At 52.0% G+C, this 25,541-nt stretch overlaps 1 protein-coding gene across 4 annotated transcripts in view; it reads left to right on the top strand.

The window, feature by feature from the left end:
• Positions 1-19,415, top strand: part of ARHGEF37 (Rho guanine nucleotide exchange factor 37) — a 55,367-nt gene extending 35,952 nt beyond the window's left edge. For all 4 annotated transcript variants that reach the window (XM_026008818.2, XM_072756896.1, XM_026008826.2 and 1 more), the window contains 9 exons: positions 626-825; positions 2,203-2,333; positions 2,984-3,088; positions 5,540-5,650; positions 6,346-6,675; positions 8,901-9,029; positions 11,772-11,967; positions 13,741-13,898; positions 16,443-19,415. In XM_026008818.2, coding sequence (XP_025864603.2) covers positions 626-825; positions 2,203-2,333; positions 2,984-3,088; positions 5,540-5,650; positions 6,346-6,675; positions 8,901-9,029; positions 11,772-11,967; positions 13,741-13,898; positions 16,443-16,652 — 1,570 coding nt within the window. In that variant the 3' untranslated portion in view covers positions 16,653-19,415. The remainder of the gene's footprint in view (positions 1-625; positions 826-2,202; positions 2,334-2,983; positions 3,089-5,539; positions 5,651-6,345; positions 6,676-8,900; positions 9,030-11,771; positions 11,968-13,740; positions 13,899-16,442) is intronic.
• Positions 19,416-25,541: the final 6,126 nt, after the last annotated feature.

The following is a 25,541-nucleotide window of genomic DNA, read 5'->3' as shown; positions in this document are numbered from 1 at the left end:
TTTAAAGCTGCAGAACCATTTTATTGAACGGAATATCAGATGGATGTCCAGCATACAGAGTTGTGCTTGGGACATAGCCCAGTGGATATGTCACACAGGCAGTTGACTGTGTGAGTCTGGTGCTCTGGACAGAAGCTGGAAATGGAGTTCTGGGTTGGGGATGTGTTTAGAGTCATAGGACTAAATGAAGTCAGTAAGAGAGTGAGTGGAGGGGGGTGAAGGCTCTAGGGCACTCTGGCATTGGAGGAAGTCTAGCAGAGGAGGCCAAGAGAATGGCCCATGGAACAGGAAGAGCAGGACCAAGGGTACCTCTGGGGCTAGAAGAAGAAAGTGTTTCAAGAGCAGGGATTAATCAGCTGTGTCTGCTGCTGAGAAGCCAAGGAGGCAGAGGACAGAGAACTGATCATTACATTTAGTACAGATGGGGGACCAGGGCCCAGACCTAGCAGTGCCTGTCTAGCATCTAGATCTCCCGCATTATAGTTGAGGAAACAGAACCACATAAGGAGGTTGACCTGCCTGAGAGTACACAGCGAGTTAAATGGCAGAGCTGGGCCTAGAGCCCAGGGCTCCTGGTGCCCAAAAGGGTGGGCTTTCCCTACCTAACGCCAGCCTTCTCCCTCAGGCCACAAGCTGGGCCCTCAGGCCTCAGTTTCTTACTGGTAATCCCTCTGCAGAGGATTACCAAGTACCCATTGCTGCTGCAGAAAATCCTGGAGAACACAGTCCCTGACGCCAGTGCCTACCCTGTACTTCAGAGGGCTGCCTCTGCCCTCCAGGACGTGAACACCAACATCAATGAGTACAAGAGGCGCAAGGAAGTGGGTAAGGACTTGGGGGATTTAGGGGCTATGTCAGTAAGAATGCTTCCAGCTACAAAAACACTAATCTCAAACTATCTTCATTAATAAAGTAAATGTAGTGGCTCCTGTAACCTCAAGTCTGGAGGTAATAGGATTTTAGGTAGGGTTTGATCAGGGTGCTGGCTCCATTTCCCTATTACTCTCTCATCTGGGCTCTTTACTGTGTGTCAGCTTCATCTTTAGGCTGGCCTCCCTCATAATAGTAAATGACTATTGCTGTTCTAATACTCATATCTGCACACTACCACCACCCCACGCACCCCCAGCATAAAACAGGGCCTTTCTTCGACTGACATTCAGATAGGTCCCATTTGGGTCATGTGCTCACCCTGAACCAATCACCATGGTTAGGGGAATGTCATGAGCCGATTGCTTAGGGTAATGTCATGAGCCGATTGGTGTAGACCTGGCTTATGTATTATTCTTGGAACCAATGACTGTGGCCAGGGGGTTGGGACTATATGAATTGATTTATCCCAGCTAGCACCCACCTCCTGAACCAGAGTAAGATCGGTCCCATGCAAACCACATGGGTGTTATGCTGTGGAGGGGAAATGAATACCAAGGAATCCAAGAGATGTGTATATACCTTGGGAAGGGCAGCTAGTGCGTGGGGAACTCTGTCTCCCAGATTGTTAAAACAGAAAGGTTTGGAAAATGAAGCATTGTCCCAAGTAGAGAGTAAACTCACTTGCACGACCTAGACGGTATAATAGTGATAATTTAGCTCATGATTACTAAGGGCTGTGACACGTCTTTCATTCATTATCTGGTTTGATCCTTAGCTACCCTCCGGGGCTGGCAGTGGCAGCCCCATCTCACAGGTCAAAGGAAAGCTTAAATCATTTGCTCCAGATCATAGAGCCGGTGAGAGCCAGAGCCGGGTTTCACACACAGGCCCGGGGTGGTGTGACGGATCAGTGAAAGGCCCTGCACCAGGAGTGGGGAAGCGTGGTTCCTAGCCTGGCCTGGCTGACCATGGCCAAGGAGCTTCAGGCCAATCATCTGTCTCTTGAGTTCTTTAGAAAGTCCATTCAGACCCACTATCTTATGTGATCCACCTGGCAATCATGTAAGGTAGCCAGTCTCATTGTACAAATGAGGAACAGCCCCAAGAAGTGGCGCCTTGCCAAAGTCAAGCAGATGGGCAGCTGTTCCGCCAGAGCTCACACCTTGGAACAAGCCCTGGGCTTTTCCTCTACAAGTTGGGGTTCTAACAGGCGTGCCGCTGATGTTTGAGAAGAGAGCCCAAGTAGATGCCTGGCCAGGCATGTCTGGGCTGCCTACTTTCCTTGGTCAGCTTTGGTCCCCATGCCTTGACTCTCCTCTGTTGGCGCAGCCTCCAAGTACACCAAAGTGGAGCAGCTGACCCTCCGGGAGCGGCTGGCCCGCCTCAACACACACACCCTCTCCAAGAAGACCACTCGGCTGAGCCAGCTGCTGAAGCAGGAGGCGGGGCTCGTGCCCAAGGTGAGCGTGGATGGAGAAAGGGTGGCATCCCAGTCATTCCACAGGGGCAGGTGGCTTAGATTACTTTCAGAGATGAGGAAGCTGAGGCTAAGGGACTAAAATGACCTCTGAGCACTGCGTCACCAGGCAAAGGCCAGGGTAGGACTTTCTCCACTGTATCCTGTGCTACTATTTCTCTGAGTTTCTTTTTACGCAGATAGGAGAGCTAATCTCGGGTCCTGGCAAGGAACCGGCCTGGACTAGCTACTAGTAGCAGTTCAGGTTGATGGAGTACTTACTCTAAATCAGGCATTATTTGATCAACACAATGAAATAGGTGTTTTTATTACCCCATTTGCAGAAGAAGAAACAGACTTGGGGAGAGTAAAACACTTGCCCAAGGTCACACAGCTAGGAAGCAAGTGAACCAGGACTCATATGCTCATATATCTGATTCCGTGGCCTGAGTACAAAACCATTAAGTTGCACTCACTGCCTCTAACCGTCCCACTCATCTTTAGGGCTGGAGGACCTGGCTTTGATGGGTGGGGCTGTGGAAAGGTGGTCCCCAGTGAGAGCTTGGGACATGGCCGTGAGTGTATATACTACTCCCCTCCACCCTCCCCAGGCATGGATATTCTCTGCTCTCACAAACCTCACTCTCCTCTCAGACAGAAGACAAGGAATTTGATGATTTAGAAGAGAGGTTCCATTGGGTGTCGTTGTGTGTGACGGAGATGAAGAACAATATGGCTGTTTACCTGGATAATCTGGAGGTGAGATCCTGCAGTTAATAATGGCTGGGCTGGGCTGGGTCCCCTAGGCAGGAGGCATGCAGAGCCCATCCGCCAAGCTGGTAAAAGCACCAGCTGCAGGAACCAAATGGACATGGTCACCCAGTCTCTGGCTGCAGGTCAGAAGAAGGGCCACAGGCAAGTGCTCCCCAGTTTCTGAACTCATTGAGCTCTTAGGGGGTGAGGTTCCCACTGGCCAGGATTAAAATTCACTGGGGTCTGAACCCTCCAGAGGGACCCTGCCAGTCTGGCACCTGGAGCAGGTAACAAACTCAGGTGCCTGAAAGAGTCAGGCAGGTAATATTATTTAGTGAAATGTACAGGTGTCTGAGGCTTAATGTGTGACCAGTTGTTTATGAGACTTTTCAGTAGAGTTAAATACATAATAATATTTAGAATTTGACTGAATATATGGATGATTCAGATCTAAAGGGGCAGCTGTTACTTGGCTTAGAGAAGCTGTTGCTGTTTGGGAATCTGGAGCCAGGGTAGCCAGTTCTGATTTTAGGGGGAAAAAACAACTTTCAGATGAAATCTCATGATCTGTCCATGTGAGCAACAAATTAGAAAAACTTAAATGCTATACAGGCCCAAGAAAATGTAGCCCGCAGGAACACCAGCTTGCATGCCATCCAGCTCAACATTTTCCTTGTGCCAAAATCCTCCTTCACTTTTGTCATTGATGCTGACTCATTCCATCCCTTTCGTCCCTTCCTGTGGTTCTCAGTCATGTCCATTTGCACAAAGCAGCTTGGTCAGATGATAACAGGCTCTTTGGATAATGGGATTTGGGGTGGCCTTCCAGGAAGTGTGGAAAATGAGACAGGTCATAGTTGCAGGCCCGTCTGTGAGGGGCAGGTCCCCCTGCTTGTTCCTGCTCCATCCTGGGCCCCCCAACAGAAGGCAGCAGGATCCTGTCACAGTACAGCGAGACAGGAGGGGAAGGCTCTCAGAGCCCACAAGAGAGAGGATGGAGAAGCCGTGAGAGAGAAAGCAGAGGCACGTGAGAGACACATCTGGCTTTGCAGAGTAGGACAGGTATTTGGAAGCATTAGGCTATGTTTCCCCGGATGCAGGCTTACATGACAACACAGTGTAGTTGTAGAAGCCCATAGCAAGCACATGACTCCCTTTAATCCTCTGAGTCCAGGAGAAGCTTCTTGTTTTGTTTTAACATTTTATTTAGTCATTAGAGATAGCAGGAGCAGGGAAGAGGGGCAGAGGGAGAAGCAGACTTCCTGCTGAGCAGGGACCCCAGTGTGGGGCTGGATTCCAGGGTCCTGGGATCATTACCTGAGCCAAAGGCAGATGCTTAATGGTCTGAGCCACCCAGGCATCCCCAAGAGAAGTTTCTTTTGCTGGTATCTCTTTAACACAGGCAGAGCCAGTCTTGGATTGGGTGTAGTCTGCAGGCAGTGACATCCAGACAGAACTTAATGACATTGTTTGTTTTGATAGCAATTATTCTTTTTTTAAAAAAAGATTCTATTTATTCATTCATAAGAGACACAGAGGGAGAGGCAGAGACATAGGCAGAGAGAGGAGAAGCAGGCTCCATGCAGGGAGCCTGATGTGGGACTCGATCCCAGGACTCTGGGATCACGACCTGAGCCAAAGGCAGATGCCCAACCACTGAGGCACCCAGGCAGACGCCTTATAGCAATTATTCTTTTTTAAAAATATATTTATTTATTCATGAGAGAGAGAGAGAGAGAGAGACAGGCAGAGGGAGAAGCAGGCTCCATGCAGGGAGCCTGACGTGGGACTCAATACTGGGTCCCCAGGATCAGGCCCTGGACTGAAGGTGGCGCTAAACCGCTAAGCCACCCAGGCTGCCCTATAGCAATTATTCTTACATGCCTATTTATGCAGTTATTGCTGGTTGCCCATTGTGGTAATGTCATAAGGTGATTTAAAAAAATACATTGAGGGATCTCTAGGTGGCTCAGGGGTTTAGCGCCTGCCTTTGGCCCAGGGCGCGATCCTAGAGTCCCGGGATCGAGTCCCACGTCAGCCTCCCGGCATGGAGCCTGCTTCTCCCTCCTCCTGTGTCTCTGCCTCTCTCTCTCTATGTCTATCATAAATAAATAAATCTTTTAAAAAATACATTGATATAAATAGGAATGGTTAGTTGATTTCAAGTATTAATAGAATATGTGGACTATGGACATGGCAGTAAAATCACAAAAGTGATATGCAAACACATGAAGTTTGGGAAGCATTGGAATCAGGAGAAAGATGTTGGTTCAGTTTAAGGAAGAACATTCTAATCACCCAAGATGTGCAAGGATGGAAGAGGCTGGGTGCTTCCCTCTCATGGTGGGTGTGCAGAGAGCCCAGATAATCTCTTTGGGAGTGGGGGTGGGAGGTATAGGTGCAAGAGGGCTACGATGGGTCCTGATTGGCCGTCTCTCTCGTTTGCTCTGGGTCCAGGCTTTCCTCCGCTTCAGGCCCCAGGAATACGATCTGGACATCCCTGGGGGGCCTGTGGTACAGTACTGCAGCCTGATGAGAGAACTCCAGCTGCAGGCCTTCCCACAGTTCGTGAGTGGAGCTTCTCCTTTCCCCTTTCTTGGTGAGACAGGTGATAGAGGGCGTTAAGAATATTTAGGGGCCTCCTGGCTGACTCAGTCAGTAGAGCATGCAACTCTTGATCTCAGGGTCCTGAATTTGAGCCCCAGTGGATTGTCACATCTGTAACCACCCAGAGTAGTCAGCAAAGCGGGGATTATTATTAATGCATTTTACTGATAAAAGTAGCCCCAGCTGATGTTTGTTGTGCCTCACTATCTGCCAGGCAGATAAGCTGCTCAGCCCTTTACGTTCCTCATCTCTTTTAATCCTCACAACACAGCTTATAGGGTAGATGCTGTTAAGAGTCTCATTCTGCAGGCAAGAGCTAGAGGCCAAGAGACGATGACTTCCTAAGTTATTCAGATGGTCAGTGAGTAGATGATATCTGATCCCCAAAGACTGTGTTTGTGATCACCACTCTACAAAATCTTTTAAGATCCGTGTGCAGATGTTAGGAAGTGCCAGGCACTCTGCTAAGCTCATATATGCACTATCCCCATTTTTCAGATGAGTGTGTTGAGGCACAAGAAAGATAGATAACATGCAAGAGGTCAGAGCTAGTTGGTTGGTGTGGGACTGGTGCTACCTAGGTCCCAAATCCCGTTCTCCCAGTGCCTACCCTTTGCCACCTCCTTCCCCAGCCCCAAGCTCACCTCTCCCCACAGAAGCAGCGGCTGGAAGGCCTGGTGTGGCAGCCATTGTGCAGCCTGGCTAAAGCCCTGGCTGGCCCTCAGAACCTGATCAAGAAGCGTCTGGACAAACTACTGGACTTCGAGAGGGTAGAAGAGAAGCTGTTGGAGGCGGGCAGCGTGACATATGAGGAGCAGGAGGCCCGGCACACATACCAGGCCCTCAACTCCCTCTTAGTGGCTGAGCTACCACAGCTTAACCAGCTGGCCATGCACTGGCTGGGCCAGATCCTGTGCACGTTCGTGGGCCTCCAGCGGGACCTTGCAAAGCACGTGCTGCAGAGGGCAGAGGGCAGCTTGGCCCAGGTGAGGCCTCTTGGGACTGGGGCTCCTCTGCAGAATAGCCAGGCAAGGCCTCATAGCGCCTTCAGCCAGCTGTTGGCATGGGCTGGGATGGAGTGAGATTAGGCCATCAGGGGCTCAGGAGGTGGCCCCAGACACCTTCTGGATCTCTCTTGTGTCAGTTCTCCCTGCACTAGTGGAATCAGATAATGAAAGCAAGGATAGAACTGGAACTCCAGGCCATTCATGGGCTCTGGGATTCATAGGCAAAAGGCTCTGCTGGGAAAATAGCAGACCTTGGGGTCAATCCTTAGAGTGTATTAGAAGTTGGTGACAGAGGCCAGGCCCCTTCTACACAATCAGGGGTAAATGTCTCCAGCTGGTGTTCCTGCCTACTTCTAGAAGCTGCGTCTTCATGAGCACTTACTGCATACCTTCTGTGTATCATCCAACCTCCTCCTCACAGTGACCTTGTAGAGCAGGTAACATCATTATCCTCATTCCGAAAGGAAGTTGAGGCACAGAGAGGTTCAACAGCATGCCCAGGGCCACATAGCTGATGGCAGGATTTGAACCCTGGCAGTTCCACTCCAGAGCCTAAGCTCTGAACAGTGCTTGAACATAGCTCTGAACAGCCTATGAGAAGAGCTGGCCCTGGGGCAGTTCCAGCACTCCTCATACCACATGCCATCTCCTGTGTTTCATGGGCCCCAGCTCAGCGGTCCCCCACGCATGCCTCACCACCTCGGCAGCATCTTGTCCTACTGCACACCTATAGTCCTGGTTCCAGCACACCCATTCTGAGCATGACCACGTCCCTTTGCATAGACTCCTTCCTTCCTGGGATGCCCCTCCAGCCCATTGCCCGCCATGCCTGTCCCAGTGCATGGTGTATGGTAGGAACACCCCAAATATGTGACAGGTGAATGAAGCTCCCCCTGAAGCTCTCAGGATCCCTCTCTCTGGCTGGGAGAATTCACCCATCCTCTGTAGTCCAACAGCCCTTAGGATGTGCAACTAAGCACTTAGCAGAGGTTGCCTTTGGTTGGGGTGCTGGGTGAAGCTGTTTCTCCTTATTGAGGAGGGCTGGAGCTGTTGGATTTTATTCTTTTTGGCCTTCAAAGCATTTAGTACAGAGTTCTGTCTCAGACACTCCCTTTGAATTTAATTAAGCCTGAACCATCTGTAAAAAGAAGTGTTCCTCTTTCCTTAAGGCAGAGGGTCAATCTGATTAGCCGATCCTGGCATTCTCTTCCCGCCCTCTAGTTTTTTTGTCTGCAGGGCGGCCAGGCCCCTCGTATTTAGACTGGGAGGTGCAGGGCTGGGGACTGTTGCAGAATGCCAATAGCGGGAAGATCAACTTTATAAAAGCAGAAAGAGGGCCTCTCCTGTAATTTAGAATGTTCGGGCCAGTCAGTGATTGGTGCCAGCTTCTTTGCCTGTGGCTCATGGCCCATCCACCTGGACCAGTCCTGTGGAGCCCGGGGAAGGCCTGCATGGTAGAACAAAAGTCTGTCTGCCTCCCGGGGGCGGTGGAAAGGCACCAGGTCAGAACCAAGAGCCGGGGGTTTGGTGACAAGCAGAGAGGATGCGTCTCTGTTACTGGTTCCTCCAGGGTAAGAATGCTGGAGGTGGCTAGCAGGGCCACGGTCTCTGATGGAGCATTCCTCAGAACTCCTTGGGTTCCCAGCCAGCTTAGGCATAAAGAAGAACATCCTAACCTGCATAACGGGGAGACCCGGGAGGGGTCGAGCCTCCGACAGGGTACATTCAGTACAGTGTTGTCAGGGCTCCGACTTTTGCTCCACCTCCCAGCCCTGTTTCCTCTCTGGGCCGGCTTCATTCTCGGCCGACCTTTTTCTGCGTGGTGGGAGAGACAGCTTTACATCGCAGACACCTTCACACCTCAGAATCTAAAGGAACAGTTTTCCTCTCGTTCTCAGCCTTCGTATGCTAAATCTGATGGGAGGATTCCACTTGGTCTTGCTTGGGTTTATCATCTAGTCTGTGGGCTGCTCACAGTTATGGGAGAAGGGAGGCCGTGACCGCCAGCCCTGTGGCTACAGCTCCACAGCAGGCAGTACTCATGGACCCCCCCCCGCCCCAGGCACACTTTCTCAAAGGACCCTGAGTGGGGTAGTCGCAGACAAAAAGACCCAACTTCACACATCTGGGGCTAGAAGGTAGGCTGCCAGAGTCTGTCCCCTTTGTCCCGGAGAATGCTCTGATGACATGTCTGTCCTACCCAGCTGCCCCACTCCCACCTCTCGGAGCCAGCCTTCAGGAAGCTGGTAGAGGACACGCTGGGCCAGACTGGTCACCAGCTTCGCTCCTTTCAAAAGAACTTGGACAAAGTGCTGCCGCCTCTCACCACCCAAGTAAGTGCTGGTCCTTGCCCGTGGAGGGTCCAGACCTTCACCTGCCAGTGAGGCAAGGCCCCACCCCTGTTCCGCTCTCCTTGCACATCCCCGGTCCTCCCTGGGCCCTTTCCCTCTTCTTTCTTTCTGTGAGCTGGAGGGGGTGTTGGGATTCACACCCACCTATGCACATGCTCTTCGTGGCCGGTACACAGCACAGCAGAATAGTAAGCGAAATCAGACATAAGAACAGAGAAGTGGCATTAGCATCCAAAAACCTGGAACTTGCACTTTTTTTTTCTTTTAATCAAAGCTTACTCTGTTTCCTCACCATCTCACCAAACCTGCTTCAAATACCAGCATTTAGGATAAATAAAAAGTTGGAATAACACCTCATTTAAATTTTCTTTTTGCAATGGAATTTTTAATTGCAAAGAGTATCTTGGCTGCATTATGGTTTACAGACTTCAGCTGGTCAAATGCTTTTTTTGGGGGGAAAACATTTTTCTCTACAATATAAGGAAAGGGCATCTTCTAGTTGACTCAAAGGATATATCCAGGTTGTATATTTTCTAAGCAGAACTGAAGTAGCTGAAGGGAGAAGGGGATCCCAGAATGACAGGCCTGGACTGGGGGAAACTGAAACCGTATATTCAATTACATGTGAAATGTGAAGGGAAGTGTCAGGAGATAGTGCCAGGATTCCCCAGAAGGGAGACACAGAGCCCAGCAGAGCCACCCCAGCCAGGTGGCCTGCACACCTGGCTGCAATACAGAGAAGGTCAAAGACCTATCAGAGAAGCAGGTCCTCTCTGAGGAGGGCTGACTCCTCCTTGGGCCACAGCCGCCCTCCCCCCACCCCACCCACTGAGACTGCCCCTGTGGGGGACGGGAAGGATGTGTAGGGGGGTGGCATTGGGCCCTGCAGTGTGGGGGGAGGACAGGTGTGGAAAATAAAGAGCAGAGCAGCCACTCAGCATTCCAGGCTGGTTATAGAAAAAAAGAGAAGACGCAGAAAAACAAAACAACAGAAACGAATGGAAAGACCATATCCTAATGTGTTTTGCAAATTGGCAGGAAAAGAAGAGATACCCTCTCTTTTCCACCTATGTTTCTGCCCCACCCCACACACCCCTCCTATAAATTCCTGACTTCTTTGGCCAAGGGTACAGAGCCCACAGACGTGAGGTGGCACCCAGGACAGATACAGTCCTGGTGATACTTTCCCATGTTTCCTCTTGGTACCCCCAGGGAATACTGCCGTTCTCTGCCTGGGGCCCCCGGTTTGAGAAAGAAGGCAGATGTTTCTACACCACTGGCTTTTCTACTCGGGTTAACAGCTCCATTCTGGGAAAAAAAAAAAATGCTCTGTCTCCACTTCCACCTAAGGGCCTATTTAGAAATATCAGGTTCTCCTGGTTCTTGATCCTAACTAGCAAACTCACTGGAGCAGGGGTGATGGCAGTCTGTGCCCAGAGGTCCCCGAAGGGCACTTCTGCCTGCCTTTCCCACACCAAGCATCTCCTCCCCCAAAATAACTACGTATAATATGATGGCTAGATACACACATGTAGTCAGAGAGGGAGTATATAGTCAATCTGTATTCAACATTTTTAGTTTCTCCTTTGTTTTATAAAAAATGGGACAGTCACCCCTGAGCCCCTTCTTGGTGAGACTTTTGCTGGAAGCAATGAACAAGAAAACAAAGGCAATGCCAGGAGGTTTTTGGATGTGCGGAAAGTGCCACTGAGTCATTCTTCCCAGCTGGATGGCAATTTCCATCAGGGCAAAGCTGTCTCCTATTTTTCTGCTACCCCATTCACAAGGCTTAATGTGCCTTGTAAACAGTAGGTACGGGACGCCTGGGTGGCTCAGAAAAAAAATCTCCAATTTAGGGAGCCTAGGAGGCTCAGAGGTTGAGTGTCTGCCTTCGGCTCAGGTGGTGGTCCTGGGATCGAGTCCCATGACAGGCTCCCTGCATGGAGCCTGCTTCTCCCTCTGCCTGTGTCTCTGCCTCTCATGAATAAATAAATAAAATCTTTTTTAAAAATTAAAAAATAAAACAGTAGGTGCTCAGTAAATACTTGTGGAATAAAAGTAGCACTTCTTCACACATGAGGGAGGGTCTACACGTGTCACCCTCTGCTGGCTGTCAGAGTAGCTTCGTGAGTAAGGCCTGCTCATTCAGGCTGAAAGACCTGTGGCAGGCTTTTTCCTGCAGGATAATTTAGCTTGATGCTGTGGCCAGAATATAGGGCCCAATCCTGGAGTTCTGTAACCTGGAGAAATTTGGGAACCTGAATTAGGATTTTAGAAAATCCCAGAAGTTTAGGCCTCGGAGGGGTTTCAGAGGTTAAATTAAAGGTTTTTGTTTTAAAGATTTTACTTATTTATTCATGAGAGACAGAAAGAGAGAGGCAGAGACACAGGCAGAAGGAGAAGCAGGCTTCCTGTGGAGACCCCGATGCAGGACTCGATCCCAGGACCCCAGGATCACCACCTGAGCCAAAGGCAGACACTCAACCTCTGAGCCACCCAGGCTCCCTAAATTAGAGGGTTTTTTTCTGAGCTTCCTTTGGATACTGAGAGTCTGTGTTCTTCCTCCAAGTCAGCCATCTATTAGTGAGGAGACAATTGCCCACTGGCAGCAGAGGTAGGCTCGGCCCACGACTCCTGGCTGTCAGCGGGCGGGCAAACACAGGCACTGGCTTGGACATGCCGACTCAGGCACCTGTGTCTCTCTTCATCCCTCCTCCCCCCCAGCCACTCCTTCCAGGGGCCGAACGCCAGGTGCAGGCTCTCCTGAGCAGGTATGGCCCCGAAAAGCTGTACCAGGTGACGAGCAACATCAGCGGAGCCGGGACTCTGGACCTGACACTGCCACGGGGCCAAATTGTGGCTCTCCTTCAAAACAAGGACACAAAAGGCAACAGCAGCCGCTGGCTAGTGGACACTGGGGGTACGTGGAGCTTCATGGGCTCTTCCCCTCCCTCTGGGGAAACCTGCAACGGGAAGCCAGCAGGGAGATGCAGGCACTGGTGTTGGCAGGGGTCTGACTGTGCAAATCCGGGATGGGAATTGGCATAGGTGAAAAATGCATGGCTTGGGGCACAGCCAGCTCAGTGTGGTCAGTGACATGCCACAGATCCGTTATCAGGCACCTGCTGTGTGCTGGGCACTGTTCAAGGAAGACTAGGACGCTGCCTTGGTGACCTCACAGACCACTGAGGTAGACAGATATGGAAAGAACTCTAGCCTCACCCTGAAAGAGGTAGATATGCAGAGGGGGTGCTTCGATCCCAGCTACATGGGAGACATCTGGCATCCAGAATGAGGGATGTGTGGGCCTGTCTCCCATGCACTGGTTCCACCGTTGGATGTGCTGCTCATGTCTGGGTGCCCCAGTATAATTGGACAGGAGGCAGGTGATACCTTGCATCCAAGAGGAGGTGGCCTGGCAGTGTCTTCCAGAGAGAGGCATGTGGCCCCCAAGTGGAGGGCCATGCAGGATTATTGGGAGGGGATCCATGGACAGTTTTACCCCTCCAGATGGTTTATTATAATTGTTACAGGAATATTTTTATGATCTGAGAAAAAGTATAGCCAGTACACAAACCCGTGATTTTATTCATATTATTTTTATTAAGATTTTATTCATGAAAGACACAAAGAGGCAGACATAGGCAGAGTGAGAAGCAGGCTCCTTGCAGGGAGCCCATGTGGGACTCAATCACTGGACCCCAGGATCACGACCTGAGCTGAAGGCAGATGCTCAACCACTGAGCCACCCAGGTACCCCTTATTCATACTATTGATAGACTCACTCTTTAAACCTTAGACTTGTTCTATCAGAAAATTAAGTATTGACTCTTGATCTCAGCTCAGGTCTTGATCTCAGAGTTTTGAGTTCAAGCCCATGTTGGGCTCCACGCTAGGCACGGAGCCTACTTAAAAATTAAGAAAAATGTTACAAACCAGCAGAAACCATGAAAGGGCAGTCTCATGACTCAAGTTGACAAACAGCCAAATGAGGATTTGAGCTGGCTGCTGGGGTCAAGAGGACAGAATTTGGGTCCCCGGTCTACCACTTTACTACCTGGGTGATCTCAGAGAAGTTAGAGAGGCTCTCTGAGCTCCGGTGGCTCAGCCATCTAATGGAGACTGAGCTGGAGGGTTGATGTGAAGACGGGACAATCGATGCCAATTCTGGCACTTAGCAAGCTCTCGAGAGGTGCTGGCCACATGCAGTGATGGCAACCAGAACAGCACTGGAGTAGTTGTTCATGAGCAGGAACTGGGGCCACTTAGCAAAGAGAGGAGCAGTTTCTGCCTCTTGGAAGAAGCCATCCTGGGTGAGGAAGCAGCCCTACTCTAGGCGTATGCTTGAGGAGAAGAGGGCCAGTGGGCCCCGCACCAGGAAAGCAGTTTTCATGCCAGCCAGAAGAAGAACCTTTTATTTCTGTCAAAGCTGTTCAAAACAGAATAGGCTGCCTTGGTAGAGAATGAGCTCCCTGTCACCAGGGGTGTGCAAGCAGATGCTGGAAAGAGGGAGTGTAGGTGGGTTAGGGGTGGGATTGTGAGGTTCCTGGATGACCTTTTCAGGTCCTCTTTAGTGCTGGGAAGCTGTGCAGGAGGCATTCACATCCATGGATGGTGGTGACTTCCTCTACCACTAAAAGGGGTGGGAAGGGTGGTCTGCAGCCAGATAACGTTCTGCATGTATGTCCCTTAGGACATCGAGGGTACGTACCAGCTGGGAAACTGGAGCTGTACCGTGTCACCTCCAGTCAGGAGGAGGTCCGAGGGCAAGAATGGCCTCACAAGGACTCCTGTCACCTGACACCAGAGCCCACCCCAGCCCCAGTCTCCTCTGTCCCAGTGGTGACCCAGGTGAGTCTGGGAGAGGGATGGGGTTTGCCTCCCCCCATGGTCACCTGGAGTGGGGGGCCTTGACTTTGCTCCTGTGTGGAGAGGGTCCCACACTGTGAGGCCAGGGCCTTGGTCAGTTGGCCACACCAGTGTCCTGGTCAGGAGTGGACTGGGAAAAAGGAGCCTCTCATCCCTACCATGTCAACAACTCCTTGCTCCCTATCAGCAGGGCAAGTAGGATTCATTTGTTCGTTCATTCATTCATTCATTCATTCATTCAGTATTTGCCAGGCAGTGTGCTAGATAAGAGATGTAATGATGAGCAAAAGTAAATCTTGGTCCTTGCCTTCCTCGGATTTATAATCTGGGGGTGGAGAAAACAGCAATTGATCAAATAGTCATGTGGATAATTGTGAAATTGTGGCAGCGATAAATGCCAGAGCACTGGGTATAGGAGAAGTTCAAGAAAGGCTTTTCTGAGAAGAATGATGCTTTTGCTCAGATTTGAAGGGTGAGCAGGGATTAATTGGATAAAGAGAGCGTGCCAGGGTGTGGATGGGAAGAGCTCCCCAGAAGGTGTGCATAGTGAGCGCAAAGGCCCAGTGTATGTATGTGGACAAAGGTGGGGGGTGCGTAAGAAACTAAATGAAAGGAGTGTGGCCGGGGAAGGGAAGGTAGGGGTGAGGTGCTGATAGAGAGATGGACAGGGCCAAGCCAGCAGGGCCTTGTGGCTCTGGCAAGGGGGTCAGCCTTTGCTTCAAAGCAGTGGGAAACCTACATGCATGTTCATAGCAGCATTATTCATAATTTCCAGAAAGCGGAAACAACCAAAATGTCCATCAGTGGATGAATGGATAAGCAAAATGTGGCATAGCCATACAATGAAATATTACTTGACCACAGGAAAGAAGGAAGTGCCATTATGTGCTGCCACATGTAGTTTGGTACAAAGGCCATGTGTCCTATGACTCTGTTTATATGAAATGGCCAGAATAGGCAAGTGCATAGAGATAGGAAGTAGATCAGTGGTTGGCAGGGGCTGGGTTACAGGTTGGGAAGGGACTGCTATCTGGTATGGGGTTTCTTTCTTTTTGAGGTGACGAAAATGTTCTGGAATTAGTAATGTGGTGGCACAGGCTTTGAACCCATTCAAAACTACTGAACTGTATACTTTAAAAAGAGGATTGTTAATAGCATTTGAATTATACCTCAAAACAACAACAAAAGTGATAGGAAGCCATCGAAGGGTTTGACTTTGCTGAGAGAGTCCTTGAGGAGGGAGAAGCTCAGAGGGGTCGCTGTGAGGGCTGGATGAGATAGGGAGGCCCGGCTGGGCATATGTGAGCCTTAGTAAATGGAAACTGCACTCCCAGTTACAGAAGAGCTTCACAGGGGACAGGTGAGCAGCACAAAGGGCGGGAGCGGTGACAGGGAACAGCAGCAGGAACCCAGAGGCTGGTGGTGACTAGCCGGGGGAGGGGGGAGGGATGCCTGAGGCCAGGGGGAGCCTCAAGTGGGCTGCATGGGGGCTGCATAGAAGCCGGCAGAATCTGAGGTGTGCAGCTTGTGGCACAACCCCAGGAAGGCTCTGAGGGCCAGTGCCTGGAGCATTAGCTACAAGCAATGCATTGAGGCGGCCTCTTACTGGATGTTCCCGCCTATCAGCCAAGGACCACAGGGAGCTCCCAGGAGGGCCTGTTCCCCCAGCTCAGCCCCAGTTCCACCCAGTGTGGGCAATGTCTCTAGGAGCCCCATCCAGCTTCCCAGACACATCAGCTGCTTCCTATGTTCATGGGTCCACGTGTGTGGGATTGGCCCAGTCCTCCCTTGCTTCTGATTATTCCTGGAGCTTGGCCACAGTAACAACAGGAATGGTAAATGTAACCAGAGCAGCGTGTGTTTACTGAGCCCTGAGCGTGTACGAGGTGCAGGTGTACCTCAGTCATTGAATTCCCACAATTACCTGGAGGGGGAGGATGTTACTATTTCCATTTCACAGATGATGAAACTGAGGCCGGGGGTGAAATATTAGCCTAATAAATACCCTCCCCTCCAATTTTTTCTTCAGTTCAATGGCTTTCCTTAAAAAAATAACCAAGTCTCCTAATCCCCAGGCTCTACTCCAAGGTAGCAAGCAGACCTGGGCAGATGACATCCTGAGATCCAGGGAGGGTGTTGGGGGAGAGGGTGCCACGTCCTCTCAGTGGGGTGCCAACAGTGGACCGAGGGCACCCATTCAGACAGGCCTGGCTTCATTGCCGTGTGATTTTAAATGAGTTCTTTGACTTCTCTGAGTCTCCATTTCCTTAGCTAAAATGGGGCAAGGAGAATTACAGCGTTGTGAAAATCAACCCCAGGTAAAGTGCTGGCACAGAGCCTGGCACACAGTAGGGATTGGTGTGGCAATGGCAGGGGTAGCCTTCCTCGATAGCATAAAATGTGTCCTGGGGAGGCGGTGACTGCTCAGCCATGGGGACTGAGTCGGGTGGAGGGAACAGGATGAGCAGCCTCTCTGGGTGGTTTTCCCACCCCAACCATTACTGTGTCACCCCCCATGTGTTTCAGGTGGTGGCGGTGTACCCCTTTGTGGCCAGAAGCAGCCATGAAGTGAGTCTGCAGGCGGGCCAGCTGGTGACAGTCCTGGAGGCCCAGGACAAGAAAGGGAACCCAGAATGGAGCCTCGTGGAAGTGAACGGGCAGAGGGGATATGTGCCTTCCAGCTTCCTGGCCAGGGCCCCGAGCCCAGCTCCCTGGGGCTGGAGCCTGCCCTCTTAGGGTGCCCTGCCTGGAGCACCGTGCTGCTAAGGGATGGAGGAGGCTTAGATGCTGTGAGCCGGCCAGGGAAAGGAAGCAAAGAGGAGGCAGGGGTGGAGGGGGAGATCTGGCCAAGGGAGAGTGAAGGGCAGCCAGAGGAGGTGGTGGGTCTTGCAAGAGCGCCTGGCAGAGGGGAGCATGAAAGGCTCTGGCCAGAACCACTTGTTAGGTCTGCAGAAGAAGTGGTTCCCATCTGAAGTCACGACAGCCTGGATGGCAGGTTCGGTTGATACAGACTTGCTGTAGCTTATGACCAGTCTTGCCTTTGCTTTCACTTCATCCAGCCCTGGCCCCCGGTTTGGGCCACCCAGGTGAATATTACCTGTGTGCGATGGGGTGGTGCAGGCAGCAAGGGCAGGGGGCACACTGGAGGAGTCCTGAACTGCCTAGCCTGACAGTTCACGTCCTCCATGTGGCATCAGGAGACACACAGCCGACTCACCCTGGGAGCTGAGTCACCCTGGGCAGTGAACCCCCTCGGAGCCCTCCCTAGCAGGGGAGCAAGGGCTTGTGGAAAGGTTCTCAGGAGATTCTTGGCTCAGCCCTGGGGCAGGTGTGGCCAGGTCACAGTTCTGGAATATGTTTAGGCAAATCCAGAGGCTGTTCCAGGGAAGGGGAGATTTTGAGGGTGTGTCCCGTGGGGCGTGTGAGGCTGTTGACACCACTGCTATTGTGTTCCCTGGACTAGAGAACAGGGCATGCAAATCACTTAGGCAACTCTGTGCAGCAGGTGAGCAAAAGCCCGGTAGGTAGGGGAGCACAGGTGATGGCTTGCTTTCCTGTTGGAAGTCAGGAGGCAGGGGGAACCCCTGGTAGTTTCAGGGCCTGGAGGCAGCAGTGACTGTGCTGTCAGTTGGTTGTAGGGCCTTAGACATATAGGACACAACCTGACTTCAGTTTTCCCATCCACAAAGACCTAATACATAGAGTTGTGGTGAGAATGGCCTGAGGCTAAGGACGGGAAGCTCATTGTACACTGTGAAGTGCAATATAAATGTAAATGGCCATTGGTAGCAGGAACGCACCCCCTCAAAGTGGTCTCAGAGTGGCCCCAGCAGCAGCTGGCCCAGCTGCACACAGAAGCCCACATGTGGTCGCGGCCCTGCCCCCGGCTGGGTCAGGCACTGGGAATCAGCCTGGCGTCCTTCGGCTCAGCCCAGGGGCTGCCTCAGGATCCTTCCACACTGCGGCCCAGGTGGCCAATCTTCAGAACTTGGTGAGATCAATCCACTGTCATCCCTTTCTAAGGACCTGGAAATGTAAAAACAGTTCCTGTTCAAGGCAGACCGACCCATTGAGGGTTGAATCTGTTCAACCCCCCTGTTGAATCATCACTGCTCAGTTGTCACTTGGGCTAAGGTACATCTCAAGATTCACAGCAGAGGGAAAAGGTGGTCGGGCCCAATCTTTAATATAAATTCTACATTTTGGAACCGACCCAGGTTAGAGAGTGGGGGCAAAAACCGGTGGCAGTTTAGACGTACTTCCAAGAACATCTCCATGGTATTTTAACTGTAGTGCCTAAAGCCGGCAGCTCTGGTTTTTGGAGGGCTTTTATGAAATACATATGTGCCTGTGTGAGAGTCCGCACCTCGCTCCTCGGCTTGTGAAACAGGAAGATGCGTAGCGCAAGAGAAGCTCAGTCCCCGCCGGCCCTCTCCCGGCACTGGATTCACTCTGTGAGACGCTCGTACCTCATTTTCCTTTCTCTTTCCTGCTCACATTTCTAATACAAATAGGAAGCACAGGAGAGCAGATAATGAGATAAGCAGTCTATTTGTGGGTTCCTGAGCTTACTGAGAATCTCCTGTGTGCTAGAACCCCAGCTCAGGCTTCTCGACCTGGCTGCTTGCGGTACCTGGGCAGCTGCAGCTGTGGCTGAGGCCAGGATCCCCCCACCCCGCACCCAGAGATTCCAGTGGAGTTGGTCTGGTGTGTGGCCAGGGCCTCAGGCACTCAGGAAGCCTTCCCAGATACCTCTGGGGTGTTGCTGGGACTGGGGACCTCCCCCCTAAGACACGCAGTAGTGGACCAGACAGGCCTGCGGTCAGAAGTGGCCACCCGTGGTAAGCTAGGGTGCACCCCACCTGAGTTCTGTCCTAGCTCCGTGGTTTCGAACACGCAGTTTTAGAAGTGGTTTGGAAGAGGACAGCCTGTTTTGTCAGGCCCCAGAATGTATATTTATGAAGTGCCATTAAGAGGGACCTGAACAAAACTGGATGTTCTTGAAGGCGGGGGAGAAACCTGGAACACACTCAGAAGCAGATCTATATGGGGTGGGGAATGAAAGTGTATTCGGTAGCACACGGGCTGTGGTTTCTGGTAGACCAGGGAAGGAGGGCCAGGGTCACGGACGGCTGAGAAAATGCATGTGGAGACGGAGAGAATGGCCTGGATTTTCTCCAAGGCCTGTGTGTAACGTGCCTTTGCCCGCCAGATGCCTAGAACCATTGCACTGTCTTACTGCACTGTGGGGCCGTCACATACTAAGCTTGCTCAAGTATTTGCCTGTGAACCAAACAAGACTAATCCACGAGGGTGGCCCTGGCTCCCTGCAACAGAGTGCGACCTCTTTAACCCTTTGGGCCCAAACCCAGTTTTGACCATGAGGACAAGATTACAATATGGAAGAAAGATGAACGAACTCCTGCTTACTATGAGGAGCTCTAGCTTGGTGAATCAGTGACGTGAACTGCTGAGAATAAAGGGCTTGAACGATGAAAATGTCTCTGGAGTTTGCATGACTCTCTACCCATTGGATAGACATGCCCCAGTGTGACATGTGCTCGCTGGACACCTGCTATTCATAAAAATGGGACTCCTTTTTCAGGTATTCATTTTTTAATTTCTTTTTTTTAAAAGATTTTGTTTCTTTATTCAAGAGAGAGCATATGTGTACACAAGCAGGAGTAGGGTGGGGAGATTGAAGGAGAAGCCGACTCCCCGCTGAGCAAGGAGCACAACTCGGGGCTCAATCCCAGGACCCTGAGATCATGACCCGAGCTGAAGGCAGACGCTTCACCGACTGAGCCCCCCAGGGCCTCTAGTGTGTTCGTTTGATGAGGGTCTACCGCACACCTCTGGCGCCTGCAGGAGTCAGCCTGAGCTGCTGGGATATGGTGGGAAGTCAGGCGGGTGAGGGCCGTGTCCCTCCCAAGGCCCACAGTCTGGGGAGGGAAACAGACATTGGTGGTCAGTTACACGCAGTGTAAGTGTTAGGACAGGGTGGTAACAGGTGCCACTGGAGCCCAGTGGAGGGGTCAGCCCCTAACTGAGACATGGCAACTAAGGAAGGCTTCCTGAAAGAAGTAATACCTGAGCTGAGGCAGGGCACATATGCAAAGGCCCAGAGGTGGGCATGAGCACCTTTCATCAGGGCACTGAAATGCTGCAGAGCTAGAACACAGGGTATGTGGAGGAGTGCTAGATGCAGTGAGAGATGGCTTAGGTCAGCGTGGGAAGGAGCTTTGGGTTGTGTTCTGAGGGCAGTGGAGAGCCACTGAAAGGATTGAAGTAGAGGAGTGACATGCCTAGGGTTGTATTTTAGGATGCAAGCTCTAGATCATTCTGGGATTTCCCGAAGTTCTGTCACATGGCTCAAGTAATAATAGATTTTAAATGCATATTGCTTACATCCCAGCATCCCAGAGGGGACAGGATTCCCTACCTCCGAGGAATCTCCCCGCCAGCTGGAGGGGCAAGACCTACAGGCATCAGGCAGTTACCTGGTACCACAGGGCAGGATGCTTTCGGCCCCAGAAGAGTACTGTGGACCAGTCTTGGTAGGTGCTCAGATTAGGGGGAGTTTGGGAGAAGGGAACTGAGGTGGTCAGGGAGGCTTCCTGGAGGAGGCAGGGTGGGTGCCGGGCTCTTTGGGATAAGTGGGATCGGGGAAAGCAAAAGGGAAAGAGAAGCCTTCTTAGGCCTGGGGAGGCAGCATGGTGGTATGAAAAGTGGCCTTGCCTTTGTCCTTAGAAATCCTGAGTTCAAGGCCTACTTGACCATAGACAAGTAGCAGATGCACTCCTCATGGTTTCTGCATGCCAAGAAATGTGATGAGCGTCCCCAGCCTGCCCTGTCCTCTAAAAGTACTCATTGTAGAGTCCTGGCTTATCCCAGGAAGCCACAGGCTCCCTCCACCCGAACCAGCGTGGACACCACCGTAGGGCCTGTTGTGGCGGCACAGAGCCTCAAGTACCCTGGACTGGGTTTCCAGAAGGAGCAGGATTCCACTGCCGGCAGTATCAGGAAGGACAGGTAGCCTGAACAATCCATTCACTTAGCCTTGCTCATCTGTTCTCTCGTCGGTAATTTCTGAACTTACCTCTTCTGTTTTCCCATCTGTAAGATGGGTGCGTGTCCTGTTCTCAGGGGTTGGGTGAGAGGACAGGATGGCACAGTGTGAATGGCCATGACGGAAGGTGTGAGCTGTGGCCACCAGGTGGCAGCAGCGCCCCACCAGTCTGCGGACGGTCCCCCCCAAAATGCCCCTGGGGCTGGGCAGGGGGCGCAGAAGGACCAGATGAAAGATGTTAGGGGAGCCGGACAGGGATGGGGACTGCGCCCTGGGGCCAGATCACAGTCCAAAGGAGCTAGCAGCTTTCTGGCTCCAGCCAACATTCCAATCAGAATGACAGCCCAGTGGTGCCAGACATTCTGATTGTCCAAAAGAAGCCAGAAACCAGGGTTTTGACTTTTTTTTTTTAATTTAAAAAAATGTTTTTAAAAGATTTTATTTACTTATTTGAGAGAGAGGGGGAGACAGAGAGTACGGGCAGGGGAGGGGCAGAGGGAGAAGTAGGCTCCCCACTGAGCAGGGAGCCGGCCACAGGGCCCTATCCTAGGACCCTCAACCCCAGGCAGACTGAGCCACCCAGGTGCCCTGTTTTTATTTCTTGATGTGAAATCTCTGTGGGGATTGTGTGGGCCACAACAGGTTCCCCCTTTGTATTTTCTGCCTGCGTGTGGGTTGATCATTGTGGGTGGAGAATCTCCTCTGAAGAATTGGTTTCATAACTTTCTATTTCCTGTGAATTGCCTTCATGTTTTTCCACTTTACTCAGACGTGAATCCCCTTCCTTGGATCTCTGGGAGTGCTCTTTCCTTTTATGCTAACATTACTGTCACCATCTTCAATTTTTCTTTTAAAGATTTTATTTATGAAGATGGTGTCCCATCCATCTTCAAATTTTTATTGGATTGTGGGCCATATTTTCTAGCCCACCCATGAGGATGTCTGTGGTACCTATCCTGCAAAGTCCTTTTAAGGATAAATGAGAAAAAAATCACTGGGATTCCCTGGGTGGCTCAGTGGTTGAGCATCTGCCTTTGGCTCAGGGCGTGATCCTAGGGTCCAGGATCAAGTTCCGCATTGGGATCCTTGTGTGGAGCCTGCTTCTGTCTCTGCCTCTCTCTCATGAATAAATAAATAAAATCTTTAAAAAAAAAAAAAAAGAGAGAGAGAGAGAGAGAGAAAATCACTTAGCCCCAGCACCGGGCACATTAGTGTTCAGTAAACACAGTTATCGTTATCATGGGGACCTTGGCAGAGATGGCAGGACATTTGGAGGAAGGTTCACCAAGCCTTTCTGCCTGTATGTGGGGCGGAGACAAGGCTTGCTACTCCCCTATGTAGAGGAGCATCCCTGTTGCAGGCTCCTGACCACCTGGCTGCGGTTGAGCACAGGCCTTCCCTCAGAGGCGCCTGTCACACCCCAAAGGCATTCCTGGAACTCCCCCACCTCCATCCGTGGTGCTGCCAGGCTGGGTCAGGGTGCACAGATTTGCCACCCAGGGCAATGTTCGCGGGCATGAGTGGCCCGGATTCTCCTACCTGTCCCCAGCATAGGGCTTTGTGCTGTCTCCTGCAACCAGACAGGTCAGATGGGCGCTCGGGCAATAATCGGGCAGCAATTCTGGCCATAGGCTCAGGCCTCCTGCACCCAGGAGCATGTTGCCAGGGGACCCAGCAGCTCTGGGGATCAAGGCTTGCTGGGGGCCCCGGTAGCAGCCTAGGGAGCAAAGATTCATCCTCCCAGGCTCTGACCTATGGCTGGGCTCAGGAGCACGGGCCGCCCCTACTCAGTTACTACCGATGCCTCCGGCAGCCCTCGTGTTTCCGGCACATCTCCGGGTGCTTCCAGGGGCCCTGTCTTGGGCCCATCTGCCAGTCACCAGGGGGCTGGGCGTCCTTGGAGCCTGTGAGAGGAAAGAGCTCTAGCCGGTGGCTGCAGGCCTGGGACAGCCGTGAGCCCCGGGAGGTTCGGGGCAGAGCAGGAGTAGGAGTTGCAGCCATCCCTCTGGGCAGCTCACTTCTCCAAAGCTTGGTTATTTGCTTGCTCGCCCTCACGTGCATCCTCTGCCCTGCTCTGCTCTGGACTGTGGAGAACACGTTTCCCACCGCCACCCCCCACTCCATCCTCTGGTTTCCTGGCAGAAGGGAGGAGGGGAGAACCCAAGTATCTCTCTCTCTCTCTCTCCCCCTCCCACCGCACTCCCCCTCCCTTTGGACAGCATGTCTCCTTGTGGCCGGTGGCCGTGGTTCCATCCCCCACTGAACAGCCCCTCCCTGGAGTCCCACTGGACAGGCCGGGCTATGCTTCTACTTCCTGTCCAGTAGCTTCCCATACTAGACACTAAAAACACTGCCTTTTCCCTATGTCTCTCTAGCCTAAGGGTCGGAGTGCCTATTTTCTGTTGCTAATCTCTGGGATGCTTCTTGGGTCTCCTTCCACCTATGTAATCTCCTCCCTATATTACATTTTTCTGTTCACAAAGCGTAGACTGGTTCTCCTTCTGACCGGCTAGTGACTGATGACTGATATGTTGCTCAGGAACTAGGGGTGCAGGCAGGTACAGGGCAGTGGAAATATGGGGTTCTCAGGTGCCCCTGCCCCTTAGGCTGCCCAGCCCTCAGGGAGGATTGGGACCATCCCCACGCCTGCTGCTCTTTCCCTGGCCCAGGGGACTATCTGGCCCTCCTGCCTGGAGCTCTCAGGAGTGTCTTCAGCAGCAGACAGCAGCTGAGTGGGTGATGCAGCAGGGTCAGTGGCTGTGAGAATCTGCTGAGCTGTGCCTGGAGGGTCCTAAACAAACAGAGACCCAAAGGCAGCTGTATGAGAGCACAGCCAGGCTATGGGCAGGAGGGTCACCTTCCTCCAGCCACAGTGCCTGGAGTCTGGCCCTGGCTCAGGAGGGTAGTGAGCCCCAAGTCAGAGTGATAGGAAGTAGAGGTGGGCTCCTGGCCAGGGAAGAGCCTGCTTCTCTTGCTTCTGGGGTCTCGGGGCTCCTGGGTGTCTCAGCAGAACCTCTGGTGTGGGGAAAGACCAGGGCATTAATAGTAATCACTGCAGCTTCTGTTCACGACTCACAGGGCTGCTTGAGGGTTCCGTGAGGGAATCCATTTGACATGATTAATTCAGTGCCTGGCACACAGCAAGCTCTCAAGCGCTGCAGGCTAAAAACATACAAACAAACAAACAAACACAAACACAAACCTCGCCAGCAGCCAGCACTGTAGAACTCATTCTGCAGGCATTTCACGAGGCTTGCTGGTGTCCTACTTAGGACTGAGCCCGAGCTTCTCCCCTGGGATGGAGCCAGGGCTGGGAGCACAGATCCAGCTGCCAGGGCAAGGAAGAGGATTGAGTTGGGTAAAGGAGTTGTGAGGTTGGGGGAGCACACTCCCTGGGGGCGTCAGGGAGGCCGCAGGTATCCAGCTCGGAGCCGCCACGGGGCACTTGAGGACAGCCATCTCCTAGTGTCCGGACAGGAAAGAGATCAAGGCCAGGTCAGAGAGGGGACAGTAGGGGCCCTCAGTCTCTGGGTTGAGGTTCAAGTCCCTGGCCGTGGGGACTCAGGGATCAGGCCCAAGGATACAGAGATCCCAGTAGGGGACAGGACTAAGAGCTGGGCTCAAGGTTAGAAGCTGGCAGCACATGGGACTTCATGTTGAACCCTGGGGTCTGGCCTAGAGCTGCTTGAAACCCACCGTCTGAGGACAGAATTGGACCTAGGGAGCATGGTGGACTGGACGGAGGAGAAAGAGGTGGTGGCAGTCAGGGACCCAGGCTTCCTGTTGCAAAATGCCCGAGTTCAAATCCCAGCTCGACACTTAGCAGCTGTGCGACCTCCGTGAGCAAGTTACTCCATCCCTCTAAAACCTCACTTTCCCCTTTGTGGGCAAATAAGGAAATGGTCCTACCTCGAAGGGTGCTTGGGATGGATGTCAACATGGGATAAGGCATGGAAGTGCCCGGCACCGTATCTGATGATGCGCTGTTCTGACTGCTTAATAACTGATTGATCCCTGAGCACACAAGCCACCCCCTCCATGGGATCCCTTCCAGACTTGGCAGGCAGTGACCCGGCGCCCAAATTTTCTTTTCTCTGGGCTAACGCTCCCTGTGCCTTCACCTTTCCTCTAATGTCTGTGTTTCCTGACCCTTCACCACCTCAAACTCTGGAAAATACCCTCTCACTATGTGAGCTCTTTCCAAACTGAAAACAAGTGGATGTCTTAAGAGGCCAAAGGTTGTTCCCCTGGGAACGTAACTGGGACCTCGTCCTCAGATACTCCCTGGTGATTAGAGTCACCATCTTGAATTACTTCATGCGCTGGGGAGGCCTTCCCAGCAGGCGTGGGCGCCGTGGCAGATAGCCTTGCTGATACAGCGGCGTTGGCCAGTATGCCTTCCCCTGACTTCTTTTTCAAATTCCTAAGTCTTTTTACCTCAAATTCTTTTTCACACTCCCTGCCCGTCCAAAAAGCTATGGGACAGAAGAGCAAACATACAATAAAAACCCAAGCACAATGACACACACGCACGCACGCGCGCACGCACCCCACAC

Source organism: Vulpes vulpes, chromosome 4 (assembly GCF_048418805.1).
Source record: "Vulpes vulpes isolate BD-2025 chromosome 4, VulVul3, whole genome shotgun sequence".
Taxonomy (NCBI): Eukaryota; Metazoa; Chordata; class Mammalia; order Carnivora; family Canidae; genus Vulpes; species Vulpes vulpes.
Note: the sequence above shows the minus strand (reverse complement) of the source record. Positions and strands in the feature narration are given on the sequence as shown.